This window comes from Octodon degus, unplaced genomic scaffold (genome assembly GCF_000260255.1).
Source record: "Octodon degus isolate 3935 unplaced genomic scaffold, OctDeg1.0 scaffold00025, whole genome shotgun sequence".
Lineage (NCBI taxonomy): Eukaryota > Metazoa > Chordata > Mammalia > Rodentia > Octodontidae > Octodon > Octodon degus.
This window is the reverse complement of record NW_004524601.1, coordinates 8,305,948-8,321,048: the sequence shown is the minus strand read 5'-3', so window position 1 is coordinate 8,321,048 and position 15,101 is coordinate 8,305,948. Positions and strand designations below refer to the sequence as shown.

The following is a 15,101-nucleotide window of genomic DNA, read 5'->3' as shown; positions in this document are numbered from 1 at the left end:
ATTAATGGCACTGCATGGTGTCTTCTTAGTTTATATACTCACATATTTCAGTGCTTCCCCAAAGGGGGAAAAGCCCTCAAAACTAGTCAGCCCTGAGGGGGACTTCCAAGAAGTAAGGGTCCACCTAGCTGGTTAAAAGTGCTGAGGGTAAGGAAAAACTGGAAGGAGAAAAAGAATAAATGTTAGATGGGGAAAAGATATACTTAGGTATATATGCAGAATAGTTTGGATAATTCTTTTTTTTTTTTTTTTTTTTGCAGAACCGGGGATTGAACTTAGGCCCTTGGGCTTGCCAGGGAAGTGCTTATTTTGCTGAGCCATCTCCCCGGCCCCTAGTTTGGATAATTGTAGGGCTGAATTCTTTTCTTTTTTTAAAAATGTATTTGCTGTTTCAGGGTCTCACTACATAGCTTGCACTCGTGATGATCTTCCTGCTTTCAGCTTCCCCAGTGCGGGATTACAGGGGTACTCCACCACACCCAGACTCTGGACAGCTCAGCCTGCCCAGGGGGTGGGGCTGGTGCAGCTTGTGGTACCAGGGATCCATCCGTGGTCCCTGCGCTTGCCTAAGCAGGCGCTTTAGTCTGCTGAGCTATCTCGCTGGCCCTGTACTGATAATTTCTGCTGGTCTTTTGAAAGGAGCAGTTGATGCTTAATTTTTTTTTTAACTCTGATTTTTTTCCTCTTTTGAACATCTTATAACATCTTTGCCATTTTTTTTTTTTTTTCTTTAAAAGAGTCCCACATGTTTATATCTGGTAATCTGAACAACTAATAACATCATGTTACAGCAACCATTGTTAAAGTCCTATTACTTTGTTTAGTGGACTCTTGTATCATTTCTAATGTTGTTTTTGTTTTTTTCCTATCATTATTTTGTATTCTTTAAAAATAATTCTTTTTAAAAACCCCCTAGGGTGTAATGGCCATTGTGCTAGCTAGCGATGGGCTTTGGCACAAGTTGGCTCTTGAAGTCTTTGTTTTTATACTGTATCATTAAAGCTGTGAAGCTTTATACTTAGTATAAAACCTGCATTAGATATTTTCCTTATATGTGTATGCGTGTGCACGCAGTAGACACACAGTGTACACCACATACACACACCAGTTGTGTCATGCAGAGGTCAGAAATGACCTTAAGTAGTAGTGAAGGGCATGATTCCTGGAGTTGGCCTTGTGGCTTCGAACGAGTTCTTCCACTTGCTGCTGTGGTCTGAGGAGGTGGACTGGCCCAAGAAATTGGTATGTCTGGGAGGGAGAAGGCCACAGCTCCATCAAAACTCAAATAGGAACAGTTAAGTAAGAGGCGCACGGGAGCGTCGGTTTCCTCGGTTTGACCCTCAGGCAGTATTTCATTATTTTGAATAAAATAGAATATCCCCTCCGTGTGAGCCTCAGTTTCTTTTCTGTGGAGTGGGGATTATCACAACACTGAACTTCATAATCTTGGAGTGAGGATTAAAGGGGTCCATGAATGGTCCTGGCCACAGACACAGCCTCTGGAGAGTTCTGTTGGATTCTGACAGCTTCACTGGGCTTCGTGTTTTTATCTCCAAGACAGACAATGCTACACTGAGAGCAGAACATATATTCTGTGGTTCTAAGAACGAGGCTGCCCTGAGTCATAACATGGTCCAATCTGAGACCCAAACGCCTCAAGAAGCAAGTGGTATGTCTGGTGAAGACCTCCAAAGGCTGGCAGTATGCCCCTGGGAGGGAGTAGGCCACAGCTCCACCAGAAACTCAATAGGAACAGTTAAGTAAGAGGCGCACGGGAGCGTCGGTTTCCTTGGTTTGGCCCTTGGGCAGTATTTCATTATTTTGAATAAAATAGTTGTATAATTTACACTGCAGCATAAATTAATTTAGTAAAAATATATTATCAGATACATGTTAAAGTTCAGAATGCTTTTTTGTTTTTTAAATTGTTTTGGTACAGAGCATGGAAGCCAGCACCTTCAGATTGAGTCCTTTGATATTTTTATCTTGAGAAACAATCTCGCTAAGCTATCCAGTCGGCTCCATCTTGCAATCCTCTGGCCTCAGTCTCCCAGAGTACTGGGATTGCAGGCTTGCAACAGTACACGTGGTGAAGTCCAGACTCCTTTGGCCTATGTTCTCATTACTGTACCCTAGATCTGGGTTTGTTCTTGTCATATCCTAATTAAGTTTTATTCATCATTTGTGTCTTGGTTAATTTTCTGTCACTGCTGAGACAAAATACCTGTTACTCAAGGTTAAAGGAGGAAAGGCGTATTTGGCTCACAGTCTGCGGAGGTTTCGGGCCACGTCCAGCTAGGTTCAAGGCAGGGCAGTATGTGGCAGAGGGCAGCAGTTCACAGCAGTACAAGATGGCAAGGGCAACAAGAAGGCATGAGACAGGCTCCTGGTCCTTATATGCAGCCTGAGAGGATTAGGGCGGTGCCGGGGCAACCTGTGGACTGACCCAGTGGTCCCCCACCCTTCATTCCAGCGTTGCACTACGGATCTATCACACACTCCAGAATCAACACCTACGCAGGGCTGACTCTGCAAAAAGACCTACAAACTGCTGCACGGGGCTTCAGGGTAAATCATGAGAGCATCTGACTCGGTCTTAACCTTCCAGCAGAAAAGTATAATAACGAGGTATAAAAAGCAAAGCCATATTAAAATGCTGAGCTGTAAAAGGCTCAAGTCAACAACTTCTGACGTTGCCAGTCCTGCAGATAACCTACTACCATTATGGACTATTGGACTATATTGGATTACTTTGCTGAATTCATGCACCTACAATATTTCAATGGCAATAGAAAACCCATCTCTGACGAAAGTAAAAAAAAGTGGGGGGGATACAAATGAAGGACCATTTTGTAGTGAAAAAATATGTATCTATATATCTGTATATATAAAATAGCACAGATATACAGCTACTTTATCTTAGTTCAATGAGAAGAAAGTTTTGAATTGATAGTGTTTAGACAAGATATCATGTCTGCATCTTGTACTCTGAATAACTACTACAAAGACAACATTATGTGCAATGTATTAATTATTGTAACTGTTCTACTAATCTGTTTTGAAACTGTCTCACTGCTATTCCTGTCTCAATAAAATTAATATAAAAATAGAATCAACACCTCCAAAAAATCCCTGTGCCCACATGAAGCTTTCTGGGGGCATCTGCGCAGGAATCACAACAACTTACAACACGTGCCTCATCAAGATATAAAAAAACCCAAAGACTCCAGAACGTAGGTGAAAATCCAATTCCTTTTCAAGTGGTCACAACACAAAAGACCCAAAGGACTAGACAGTAGTTTATTTCCAAATTTAAATTATTGTAAAGTTACTTTTCATAAGGCCTAACTATTCTTTTGGCAGAATGGGCCACTTGTTGGGTGTTATCTAACTGCTGTGTATTTGAAGTTTATTACCATTAATTTACTTTTACTCCTATTTGAAGCTTTTGGCTTCAGCTTGTAGATTTGGGTACAGATTTGGGTACTGGCAGCCACGGCAGAGAGAAGCTCCACCACACGCATGGCATCTGTTGGCCCAGGCGGCTGTTACTGCCCCGTACTGAGCGCTGAGCGGAGATGCCAGGTCACAGTCCTGCGAGCCCTGTCTAGCTGGAATTGCATGCGAAGTTTAATTGCATTATGTGAAATTTAGGAAAATACAGACTAGCTTTTTGTGATCAGGATCGGTGCAGGAATGCATAAAAGGATTAACACAAAGGAATGCAAATTCTGAATTTGGGTCTTTCTTTGCTAAAATGCGTCGAGTTCCCCTCCAGATGACCATAGAAGAAAGATGTGTGCGTCCTCCAATCAAGTCCTGATTTGTCTTTCTCTCTGAACGCATTTCTGGGCAAATGAAAGTACTGAAGCAAAGAAAAGCAGCTTGCCTTCTTGGTCCCAACCTATCTGCACAAATGGGAGCCACTGGCAGTGGTCAGAGGTGGTGACACTACCTTCCTGGCAGGGACAGGAGACAGTTCAGGCAGATAATATCCAGCCATAGGAATCCCGGAGCCAGGAAAAGCTGCACCAAGCCACACACGCATCAAGCTGAACTTCTGGATTTTCTATACCACACCTGTTATGGTTTTTTTTTTTTTTTTTTTTCATTCTCTTTATGAGTAATCCACATTAGAAGTCAGTGCTAATTTTGACTTACCACATTTACAGTTCTAAAGCCAGAGAACAAAGAAAATCAATACAAAGGAAACCCTAGAAGGGAGGCCTAAAAGAAATCTCAGTTCAAAAGATTTGTTACTAATCAGCATCCTCTCCTTTGACCGTACTCTGTACAACATGAACTGATCTTTTCACTACGTAGAGAAGAACTGGAAACTTTCCATGTGCAGCATAAGTCTTTTTCATCCATTCTCTACCCATAGTTGCTGTAAAGAAATTACATCCTGTATTTCTCGCAGAGGTGCTTTAATTTCCCTAGCAGGCTCACAACCCAAATGCACTAAAGTCAGCACGACTCAACGTCTAATTTACTTATATATACAGGGAAGGCGGGGCCAGGATCACCCATGCCACTGCCCTGCTTCAAATATTCATGAGCCTCTGCAGTCCACAACGCATTAACAGTGGGAATGACGCCAACAACACGCAGTTCTCTCAGTGGCAGGGGCCTTCGCAGCCCCCAAGAGCATGATGCTAAAGACTTCAGACTGAACTGTCTTTGTAAGAGCCACTCACAGGAGGGACGCCGAGTCCTAGTCCCGGCCCCGTGTGCGGGTGGAGCATCCGCAGCTCGCGCCTGCTTGGGGACTCACTCTACTGCAGCTAAGCTGCTTCTCTCCTCGAGCACTGCAGCTGGTCACAGGGACGTCACACACTTGTGGAGCAGCGCTACAGTTCTGGAAAATGCCACTGATGCTTTCAGACAAACAGAATGATGACTGAGAAATGAACAGCCCCTAAGCCAATGTGACTTTGCTAATGGAGCCTTAGAAGCATATAGAGAATGCGACAGAGGGGCCGGGGAGATGGCTCAGTAGAATAAGCGCTTGCTTGGCAAGTGCAAGGGCCTGAGTTCAATTCTTGGTTCTGCCAAGAAGAAAAAAAAAAAAAGAGAGAGAGAGAATGCAACAGTAGCAGAGGTAAAATGGGAATAAAGAGCAGTATAGCACACACCTCAGGCAGATACACATTGTGACGTAAGTTGTCCCTTTATGCCATTTGTCTTCCAGCTGCACCTGCTCTTAGCCCTGTGCTCCCTCCTTCGGTCAATGTTGATACCCTGGAAGCATTAGGCACACAGCCATATTCACACCACCCACCCTGTGATGAGGACCCAGCGCCCAGCTGCCACCATCCCAGGGATGGTGAATCTTTTAGAGCTTTCACTGATAGCAAACAGCTGGCTGCAGCCCAAGTGCCACAGGTTCACTACCACTGCTCTGTCGCATGGTTCCTATATCCCCCAGCGACACATGAGCCGAGTATCAATCCAGGGCTCTGAGCTACTTCTGACAGGATCAACAGAAAGGTTCGGCCTAATTACTTCCAAGGAATCTTTCCCAGTGCAAAGCTACTACTGACCTACTTTAGACTGACTGAGATAATTTATCAGGTAAGATACTTAAAGGAATTTACAGCAATTTCTGAAACAAACCAAGCATCAGAAATATTGGTTGAAATTGCAAGTTGCTATTCCCAGTGCTCTCAGCTGGGTTTTACCACTGTGCAATGAGTCGAGTTTATTATGTTTGTCTTATTTGTAAGCCTTTCTCTTTCTTTATAAATATTTGGCAGAGTGTATCTGACTCTCTTTGATGTGTAAATGTATCAGGTTTGACTCTTTTCAGCCTAGATAAAAAGAGGAGCAAACGTCTAAGTCCCTCTTTTCTCCTTCCCTGACCTCCTCCCTCTAAACAGGCAGGCACAAGCCCTTACATAGGTGTTTCAATTGTCTCTGAACTTCATTTTAAGTAAAGGATGCCTCTGTTGCAACAGTGGGCTATGGATTACTTATCTTGAAGAACTTTAACTCCCTCTTTGGGAAGTTTAATCTTTCCCTGCATTTGGCAAATATCCTTCACTGAAGGTTCTTTTGTAACAAGTATCAGTCTTCCTTATTAAGAAAACGTGACCATTTTCTGATTTTTCTTTTTGCAACCTTGGTGTTTCCATAGGACGAAAGGGCAATGGAAAACCTCCCAGTGAAGTCAATGAATATGAAACACATCTTGGATTAGAAACTATCTCCTATTGCACTTGCCTAAGCAAGCGCTTAGTCCACTGGGCTATCTCACTGGCCCTGTATCATGGCTTATTAATATCACTTTTTTTTTTTTTTTTTGAGATGGGGTCTCATTATACAGCTTGGGCTGACCTTGTACTCACTCTTATATCCCTGGGCTGGTCTCAAACTCAGAGATCCTCCTGGCTCAACCTCCTGAGTGCTGGGGTTACAGGCGAGTGTCACCATGCCTGGTTCTGGGGCTGCACAGTGGGTGCCCGGGGGTCAGGGACCAAGACTGTACAGTATGTGGGGCCAGGGATCAAACTCAGGTCCTTGTGCTTGACAGGTAGGTGCTCATGACTCTGAGCTATCTCTCCGGTCCCTAATACCACCTTCTAATTATTATTTTTTCTTATTTAACTAACACTTTCTCTCTCTTTTTCTCTCTCTCTCCCTCCTTCCCTCCCTCCCTCCCTCCCCCTCTTCTCTTTCACGTGGGCTCACTTGCTCGCTTTTATTTTGTTTACTTTCCTGCAGTGTGACTTGCTTTGGTCAAAAACCCATTCTAGGGAAACATGATGAACTAATCACGTACTAGCTTTGATTTTCTAACAAGTACCTATCTTCATTTTGGAGATAACTTTTTCTAAATTTTTGAATAAATATACTCAGCCCTTCTTTGTAGCAAAATTTGAAATATTAATTTTGTGGGCCGGGGTTAAAGAAAGGTCAGGAATTAATTTCCCATCCTGTGTTGTATTTGAGACACAATAACATCCTTTTGCATCAGCATTTGTGTCTTGTTATTACATCATAACGCGGCGTTGGGGAGATTTGTACGCATTGAAATTGCAAGTCAGCTGATGCCAAATAAAAAGCAAAGCAGCAGGTTGTGCTTTTTGCTGTTACGTACGCTACGCAGTACTCATGCTTGGGAGTGGACCTGGCCACGATTCCATTCCATGTCAGCGCTGTCTGAAAGCCTGACAGACACGCAGAGGATGTGCCCAGGGCCGTGTCAGAGCCCTTCTCCGCCGCTTTCTCTCTTACTTTACAGCCTCGTTCATTCCCTGCCTGTTTAATTTCATTTATTGCTTTGTTCTTGGACCCTTCAGCTGTTTACAGTCTGCCCCTTGCGTCTATGACTAAACATAACATGGGAACATACAAAACTATTTCTGTAAATGAGAAATCAATGCGGTTGTCGTTTCTGCACCAGCCTTTACTGCTAGCACGGGGTATTTTAAATGCATTTTATTTAAATACTAACCACTTTTCATTCTTGCCCAGGAAGTATAATGAACTCCTTGGCTCCCTGTCTCTTCAGACTCTAATCTTCACAGCTATGGCCACGCAGCCCCCAGCTGGAGGTCTAGACTTGCTCCAGTTTTTGGAACAAGCCTTGTCCCTGGGCTGGGCACACGAGACGTCCAACAGCTGACGGACACAGCACCCAGCAGCCTGCTGCCAGCTCCACTGATCTTGGAGCTGGTTTCCCCAGGCAGACTCTGCCTCTTCCCGCCCACTAGCCAAGGGTTGGCCTTCTACACATGTTCCAGGAAGTAGGTGTCAGCCCAGCTTTTCTCCCGGTGTTCTGACTCCTGGCATGGTTGACACTCCTTTTCCCTGCCACCGGGGTCCTGCTCCATCCTTCTCCCATCTCCTTCATGACTTTTTCTGAACACCTCTTGCCACGATTGGGTTCTAGGGTCACTAGAGAATCTTCCTGATGCTACAGGTCTTGCCAAAACTCCTGGAGCTGCTTGTACACTCAGGATCTGAACTTTGAAGAAAACCAGAAGTAACAGCGTTTGCTTGGACAGCTGCCCACCGTCTGCTGCAGCCAGCTCCCCGGTCACCAGCTCTGACCTGTGGGCCTCCAGTCACCGTGTGTGTCCGGACTGCAATCTGGCCTCTCATTATTCCAGACAGGACAGGAAGAGGCTACTCCACCTGTCTTTGGCTGAACTGTCATGGGAACAGGCTCTCCTCACTTTCCCCTTCTATTTTCATCTCTCTCAATAAAATATTTCGAAACTCACTTTCCTCTTTGTAAAGTAAACTAAGGATAGCATCTACTTCCTCTGGATCTTGTAAAGGTGACTAAGGAAAATGCACACAAGAGAGGCAGTCTGCAGCCACCAACGACTGCCCATTGATATTAAAACCCCGGGCGTCCAGTCTCTGTACGTGTAAAGCAGAACTATGTTGCCTTTATAAAGTGATCTCTAAAAAGATGAGAAACTAGGAAACATCTTTACAACAGTGAGAGACCCATGCGAATGTTTTAAGTAAAATAAGTTACAGCAAGCACATTAACAGCTTAAAAAAGACTCAAATTATAGATGCAGATTGAGGCAGTCCTCTACCTAAGATCAGTATTTCTATAATCATTTGTTGAATTTTAGAGAAGTGAAATTTTAAGGACCACCCCCAATTCTGAGGCATTAAATTTGGGGTAGACCAAAAAAGTATTCTATTTTTTTAAATTCTCAAAGTAGTTCTGAGAATCTTCCTCCACTCATTCAAGGTTCTTAGATGCTCAAGACATCATTACGTATACATCTCTTCACCCCGAGACGCCCAGCCACCTTGGCTTCTGCTGCCCATCCGCCAAGTGTTTGACAGGCAGAGACAGTCTACTGCACCTGCTCTTATCAACAGATGGCTGATCCAGCTGGCTCTCCAGTGACAGTTTTACGTGGAAGCACCGCATTTCGCTAGGCTGGAGTCTACCTTCATTTCCTTTCAGCATACACTGAATGTGTGTTTTCTTTGTTCTTGCCATGCAAGTTTGATCATATGATTGTTAACTGCTTTAGATATTGAAGAAAATAAAGAGAAACCAGTTACTTTCATGACAGATGAGTATGGAAGAGAGAAGGGGAGGACAGAGGGAGAGGGACAGAGAAGAAAGAGGGAGGAGTACAGAGGGCAGGAAAGTAGCACAGACTATTATTTTCCACTATTATGCCACAAAAACACCATTCTGGCCTTTGGAGTTTTCACTCCTGCCTGATCAGACAGGACCTACATACAGGAACTCCACCGAAGGCAAAAGTTTTAATAACATTTAAAAGAGTGAGTGCTGCCCACCATTTGTCCTACGTATCTTTATCAGAGAGGCTGCGCTACACTGAGCCTAGGCAGCAAGTTATGAAGCCTTTTGCCAAAACAGCCGTGCATACGCACTGCACCTGCCCGACACGAATCCTCGGCAGTCACTCCAACTTCGTCTCAGGAGCTGTATTAGCAACTGCTATGGCCTGAACACTACTGCTGTCTCCTGTCTTGACATTCTGACCCCCGAAACGATAGTAGCAAGAGGTGATTAGGTCATGAGGCTGAGCCCTCACAAGGGAGGTTAGCGCTCTGGTAAGGAGCCCCAGGGAGCATCCTTGCGCCCCCACGCTCCTGCCCGCGCGGGCACAGGGAGGTCAAGGCTGTAGGACCTCAGCAGACCCGAACCTGATGAAGTCTGGGGCTTGGAAAGTACTTCTACTATTTCTCAGCTACCTGGTTCATGGCATTTTATTACAGCAGCCTGAACAGATTTAGACAGCCACCACTCCCTGCGTCTCAATGACGCTTCTCGAGAGATATTTGAGCAAATATGGCATTGCCCTCCCTGTCTACACCGGCAGAGTCGGAGGCCGCAGCTCAGCGGCGCAGTATTTCCCTGGACAGCTTCTGCCCTGGACAGCCGCCCGCTGGCTGCTGTGACAGTGCTCAGGTTTCCTCTTGGGAACTCAGAAGAGAACAGGAGTGCCCACAGTGTCATCTTTAGGAGAACGGAGGATGGGGTAAAAGAAGCGAGTGACAGTCTTTATCTCGTTTGCAAGAGTAAACCACAAACAGTGTCCTACCAGACATCCTCGGCATCTTCATCGCACTCCGCACCGAACTGGCAAATGTCACAGGTGGAGGTCTCCTTCTGACTGGCTTCTCCAGAGCCTTCGTGGACTGCAGCACAGAAAGGAGCAGACAGGAAATGCAGGTGAGCACACGTGGCGGCTACAGCTCCACAAGTGCACTGTTTTTCAATTTTTGCCTTTTATCAACCCACATTTGGAGCCCACCGTGGTTCCCCTCCTGGCAGGCAGCTGGTATACACATACGGGCACCTCGCTTGCTTCTGCCTGGGCTGCCCCTCCCCCATCTCTCCGTCCCCTCCCCCATCTCTCCGTCCCCTCGCCCATCTCTCCGTCCCCTCCCCTTCACAAAGGCCCAGTCTCTCCATTTCCTACCATCTAACTTCATTTTTGCTCTTTATTTATATTTTTGGCTTCTCACATAAGAGAACGCATGCGGTATTTAAGCTTGTGCGCGTGGTTTATCTCATCGGACACCAGGGTCACAAGGCGCTGCTGGTTTGCAGTGGATCTGCTTGCTGCACAGAGTCGTCCTAGTCCTACCGTCTTTCTCCACTATAAGGTCAACTCTAGCAGTAAGCCTCACCCATCGCTACTAGTGAGCACCGGTACTCTCGGCAAGGAAAGGAAGCAACAGACAACAAAGTTTCACTGGATTTATGAGACTTGTTTGTCTAATAAACAGACCATATGAAAGCTATTTAATTAAAAGAGACTTAGAGTGTTACCTCCCTACAGGAAAAATGTAATGCTTATTTTACAGAAATTACTTAGCATTTTCTTATTCTTATCTATAATTGAAAGTTATAGATTTTTTCACTCACAGGATTTCAGTTATAATTTTTAAAACATTAGGTGGCTAGCCTTTCATTAGATATGTCTACTTTTTTTCTCAAGCTGTTAAGTACTCACAAAGAAAATACATCAATTATAAGTTTTTAGAAAAAAAGCAGTTTTTACTGTGATATCTTAAATCTCACATAAATAAATATTGCCTAGAGCTAATCACGGTTATTTCCTTAGAGACTTAAGAGTAATTTTATTTTAAAATATAGTCACGATATTGGGCCTTTCTTTTCCTCTAGAATACAGGTTCAGAAACAGGCAAAATATAACCCAATTATAAACTCAACCTCTCAAAATCAGGACATGATGGTGTAAGTTGAGAAAAAAACTTGCAGCATTTGGAGCGCAAGGGAAGAGCGGCACTTGTGAAGTGTTGATCACTGTTTTCCCAATTAAAAATATATGTGTACTTGAAAATAGTAGCTTTACTTGGAAATGAAAAATTGCAACCATCAGGTACCATGCGCAGACCATACACTTTAATTTAAAAATACCTTCCAACATTACCCTTCTGCAAAAGACCACATATTTTCACTAGAAAAAGAGCATGCTGCTTTCCTGTCTTTATGACTGCCCCTCAATTTTTTTTTGTATTTAGTGCAGGGTCTACAGCGTCTCACTACACAGATCAGTCGTAGTGATCCTCCTGTGTTCAGCCTCCCAAGCGCTGGGATTACAGGTGCGCACCACCACGCCCAGTCTCAATGGCTATCTCAGCGCGCCCTCGGGGCAGGGCTGGGATCGATCCCTAGCCGCTGCGTATGCTTAAGCAGGTGTTTTAATCTGCTGAGCTATCTGGCTGATCCAACATCAAGTATTTTTTTTTTTTTGTGTGTGTGTGTGTGTGTGTATGTGTGGACCAGGGATTGAACTCAGGCCCTTGCGTTTGCCAGGCAAGCGCTTATTCTACTGAGCTATCTCCCTGGCCTCAAGAACTTTTTAACAAAAAATAATTTTACTAAAATGCACACAAACCTGTTGGCTTCAATCTTTAGTGTAGCTTGCCATTATTGTTTTGTCTATTAACAACAAAGATCATTTTTCCATCCATTTTATTTTATTGCTACGTAGATACCTGAATGGTCTTCCAAAAGTTTTGTTTTCTTTTTAAAAGAAAGAGAAAAAAACAAAAAACAAAAATACAGGACACAATGTCTTTAGAGTTCTTTCTTAGGTAGATTCATGTATTTATTCATTTTTCAATTATCTTTTATTTATTTCACCATGTTTTCTAAAAGAACAAGCTGTTCCTCTGCTGGACCACCTGCACTTCCACGCCGCTGCGCTGTCCCTTCCGTGCTTCCACGTCTTCCTCTGTGCATGAGCCGCAAATGACAGAGGTCGGTTCTGATTGGGAAAGTGCTGCTGGTACAGCTTTCAAGCTGGGGGCCGGCAAGGACGCGGTCCCCTCCCAAGTGAAGGAGGCCTGTCACCATCTGTGGGTCGCGGCCCTTGCATCCCTCCCCTCTACTCCTTCCCTCCAGGCAGGGCCACTAGGCTGGAGGCGGGAGCAGAGGCGGCCAGGGCTCACCTCAGGGGACCCGCAACAGCTGAGGCTGCCGTCTTTATTACTTTCTTATTATTAATGCAACGCAGAAGCTGCTAATGCCAGAGAGCCTCTTAGTGTCAGCAAGACCGGGGACTCCAGGGTAAAGCTTCCATCACTCAGGAAACAGACGCCACGGTGGTGGGAGGGGCCGTAATAAGCAGCGAGAGCCTCTCGGGCGGGCGCTCTCAGCCAGGGATCCTGGGTTAGGGATCCACTGGAAGTAATCCAGGGAGGAATTGCGCCGCTCAGCAGGCCTGGCGCTAATATTTCGACTTGAACTCACAGTACACTTCTATGAAAGGGCAGTTACAGGGAGAAAGGAAATGTTTGGAAATTTTCCCACAAGGAGAAGTAAATTCAGAAGAAGCAGTAGCCATAACCCCATCAATAAATATTCTGGGAATAAAATGCTTTTATACGAAGTCATCCGTAATGAAAAATAAAAGTTCTCCCTGTACCTGAAGTGTGGGTTTTCACTTCTGTAATGAACAATCGCAGTAATGCACAACCCTGATTTATGCCCATAGACCAATGGTTCTGAAACGGGATCAAGCTCAAACACTCGGGTAGATTTTGTTCATTTATTTGAGGGTTTTTTTTTTTTAAATAAAAATGCTAATACCCTTTAATATCTTTAGAGATACTGAACCTGTGGTTTTCTTTGGGTGCTGGATAAGCATATCTATGTGGTTTTTTTTTTTTTTTTTTTGTATTAAGAATCAAACTCAGAACCTTGCACTTGCCAAGCAGGAATTTATACCACTGGCCCTGGATAAGCAAAACTAAAATAAAACCACAAAATCAAACAAAAACCAAACCCAGGCTATCCCTGAGCAAGGATCTCCATCTAGAACAATCTCAAGAAGATTCTGTCCACGTTCTGCTTTGTCCATGGCCTGGAACAGGGTTTCCGACACGGTAATGTGCACAGGACCGAGTCAGAGGCCTTGCTACGACATGGAGTGTGATTTAGCGGCTGTGAGGCGGGGCCCAGGGCTTCTGCTGCCACCGGTGGGCTATGATCCAGCTACGCACGGAGGACAGTGCTGTGCCCTGTCACCCACAACAGCCACCCAGCCTTAGGGCATGATCTACAATTTCACAGACATAGATCAGGCTAGACTTAACCAGTGAATGTCAGTACGCAACTTATTTAGCAAGAATAGAGCTTTTTTAAAAAAATAGATATGTATGTACATACAGGGTTGTGATATAAATTGCAATTCTTACTAAAGGTTCCTGTCACAAAAGCTTGAAAAGCAGTAATTAGGTGCAGTGGGCTCTGTAAGTGTGTGTTGAATTGGATTGTTTCCTTTTTGTCTTTCTACATTACCAGGGACAGGAAGGATCAGTGCTTAATTATTTGTATTCATATACTGATTATACAAGAATAAAATCCATTTATCTTACAGCATTATCTTAGTCATGGATTTGCATTTTAAGCTCTTTATTTTGAGTTGTGAACTAAAAGAATTGTTTCTTTTTGTTTTATAGAAACAGGCTGCAGCAAATGATTGAAGAATTTTTGAGGGACAAGGGAGATTGAACTACTAAAAGCACAGCATATTTAATGTGCTGGTCTTTAGCTAAAATGGCTTTGTTCCTTTTATGGAGATTTGGAATTGAGGGTAATAAAAATGATAAGATTAGCTCTTTCTCAAATCTGCCCACCTCAGTAGTTTCATGTGACGGTTACTGAGGTGCCGCCACTGCCCCCAGGGTTCTAGTCCATAGTAGGTGCTCACTCTGGTCCCATATACACAAACGCACATGTGCCAGGCCTGTTTCTCTGCCTAAGTCACTATCAGCCCTCCCACATCTCTTGTAAAACATGGGGAGATGTCATGTTGAAATGCACACCTATTCAGGGTCACTCATTGTGTTAATTCCTGAGTTAAACCAACATTCAATGAATTCCTTAGATCTGAACCTACTTTTCAATCAATTCTGAAGACGAAGAAGCTCTGTCAGAAAGTTTCCTTCTACTCCTTCCCAGTGCTACATTTCCGAGCTACACCCACCTCATCTACACCTGAGGCAGGTCTGTGGGCGCAGACTCCTTTTCACTCTTCTAGAGTACAATTCTAATGGAATTCTACAAGATGCAATTTTTGTGTTGAGCTTCGTTCACTTGGAATAATCTTGAGTTTTATGAATCAGTGGTTTAAATATTTTCATTGCTTAGTATTCCATTAAATAATATACCAGTGCTCATGTGCCCATTCTCATGGTGAAGTATAGCTGGGTTATTTCTAGCCACTGCCAGGAAATTATAATTGGACTGCACATGTAGCTCCAGAATTTGATGGTGGAGGGAGAACTTAGCACATGTAAGGCCTTGAGTTCAATCCTCAGCACCAAGAAAACCCCAAATCAGAAGGAAACAAGACAACAAGGTAACAGGAGAATAACAACAGCTAGTCTATTATATTTTATCTTTAAAGTAGGTGCTCAGGGTAAAGGAAATGGGCAAATTTCTACAGTCAATTTTGTTTTACCTTTTCTGATAAAATACAAAAGTGTACACTAAAAACAAAAGAAACTATAATTGAATTGTAAGGAATAATGTAAATAATTCTGGTAAAGACCTTTTGTGTATACACATTTTAATTCTGTCTCTGTCTCTGTCTCTGTCTCTGTCTCTGTCT

At 43.9% G+C, this 15,101-nt stretch overlaps 1 protein-coding gene across 1 annotated transcript in view; it reads right to left on the bottom strand.

Moving 5' to 3' along the window:
* The window catches only part of Tmeff2 (transmembrane protein with EGF like and two follistatin like domains 2), a 251,043-nt gene that overhangs the window by 100,863 nt on the left and 135,079 nt on the right, over nucleotides 1-15,101 (bottom strand). The window contains exon 5 of the mRNA XM_004628614.2: nucleotides 10,053-10,149. Coding sequence (XP_004628671.1) covers nucleotides 10,053-10,149 — 97 coding nt within the window. The remainder of the gene's footprint in view (nucleotides 1-10,052; nucleotides 10,150-15,101) is intronic.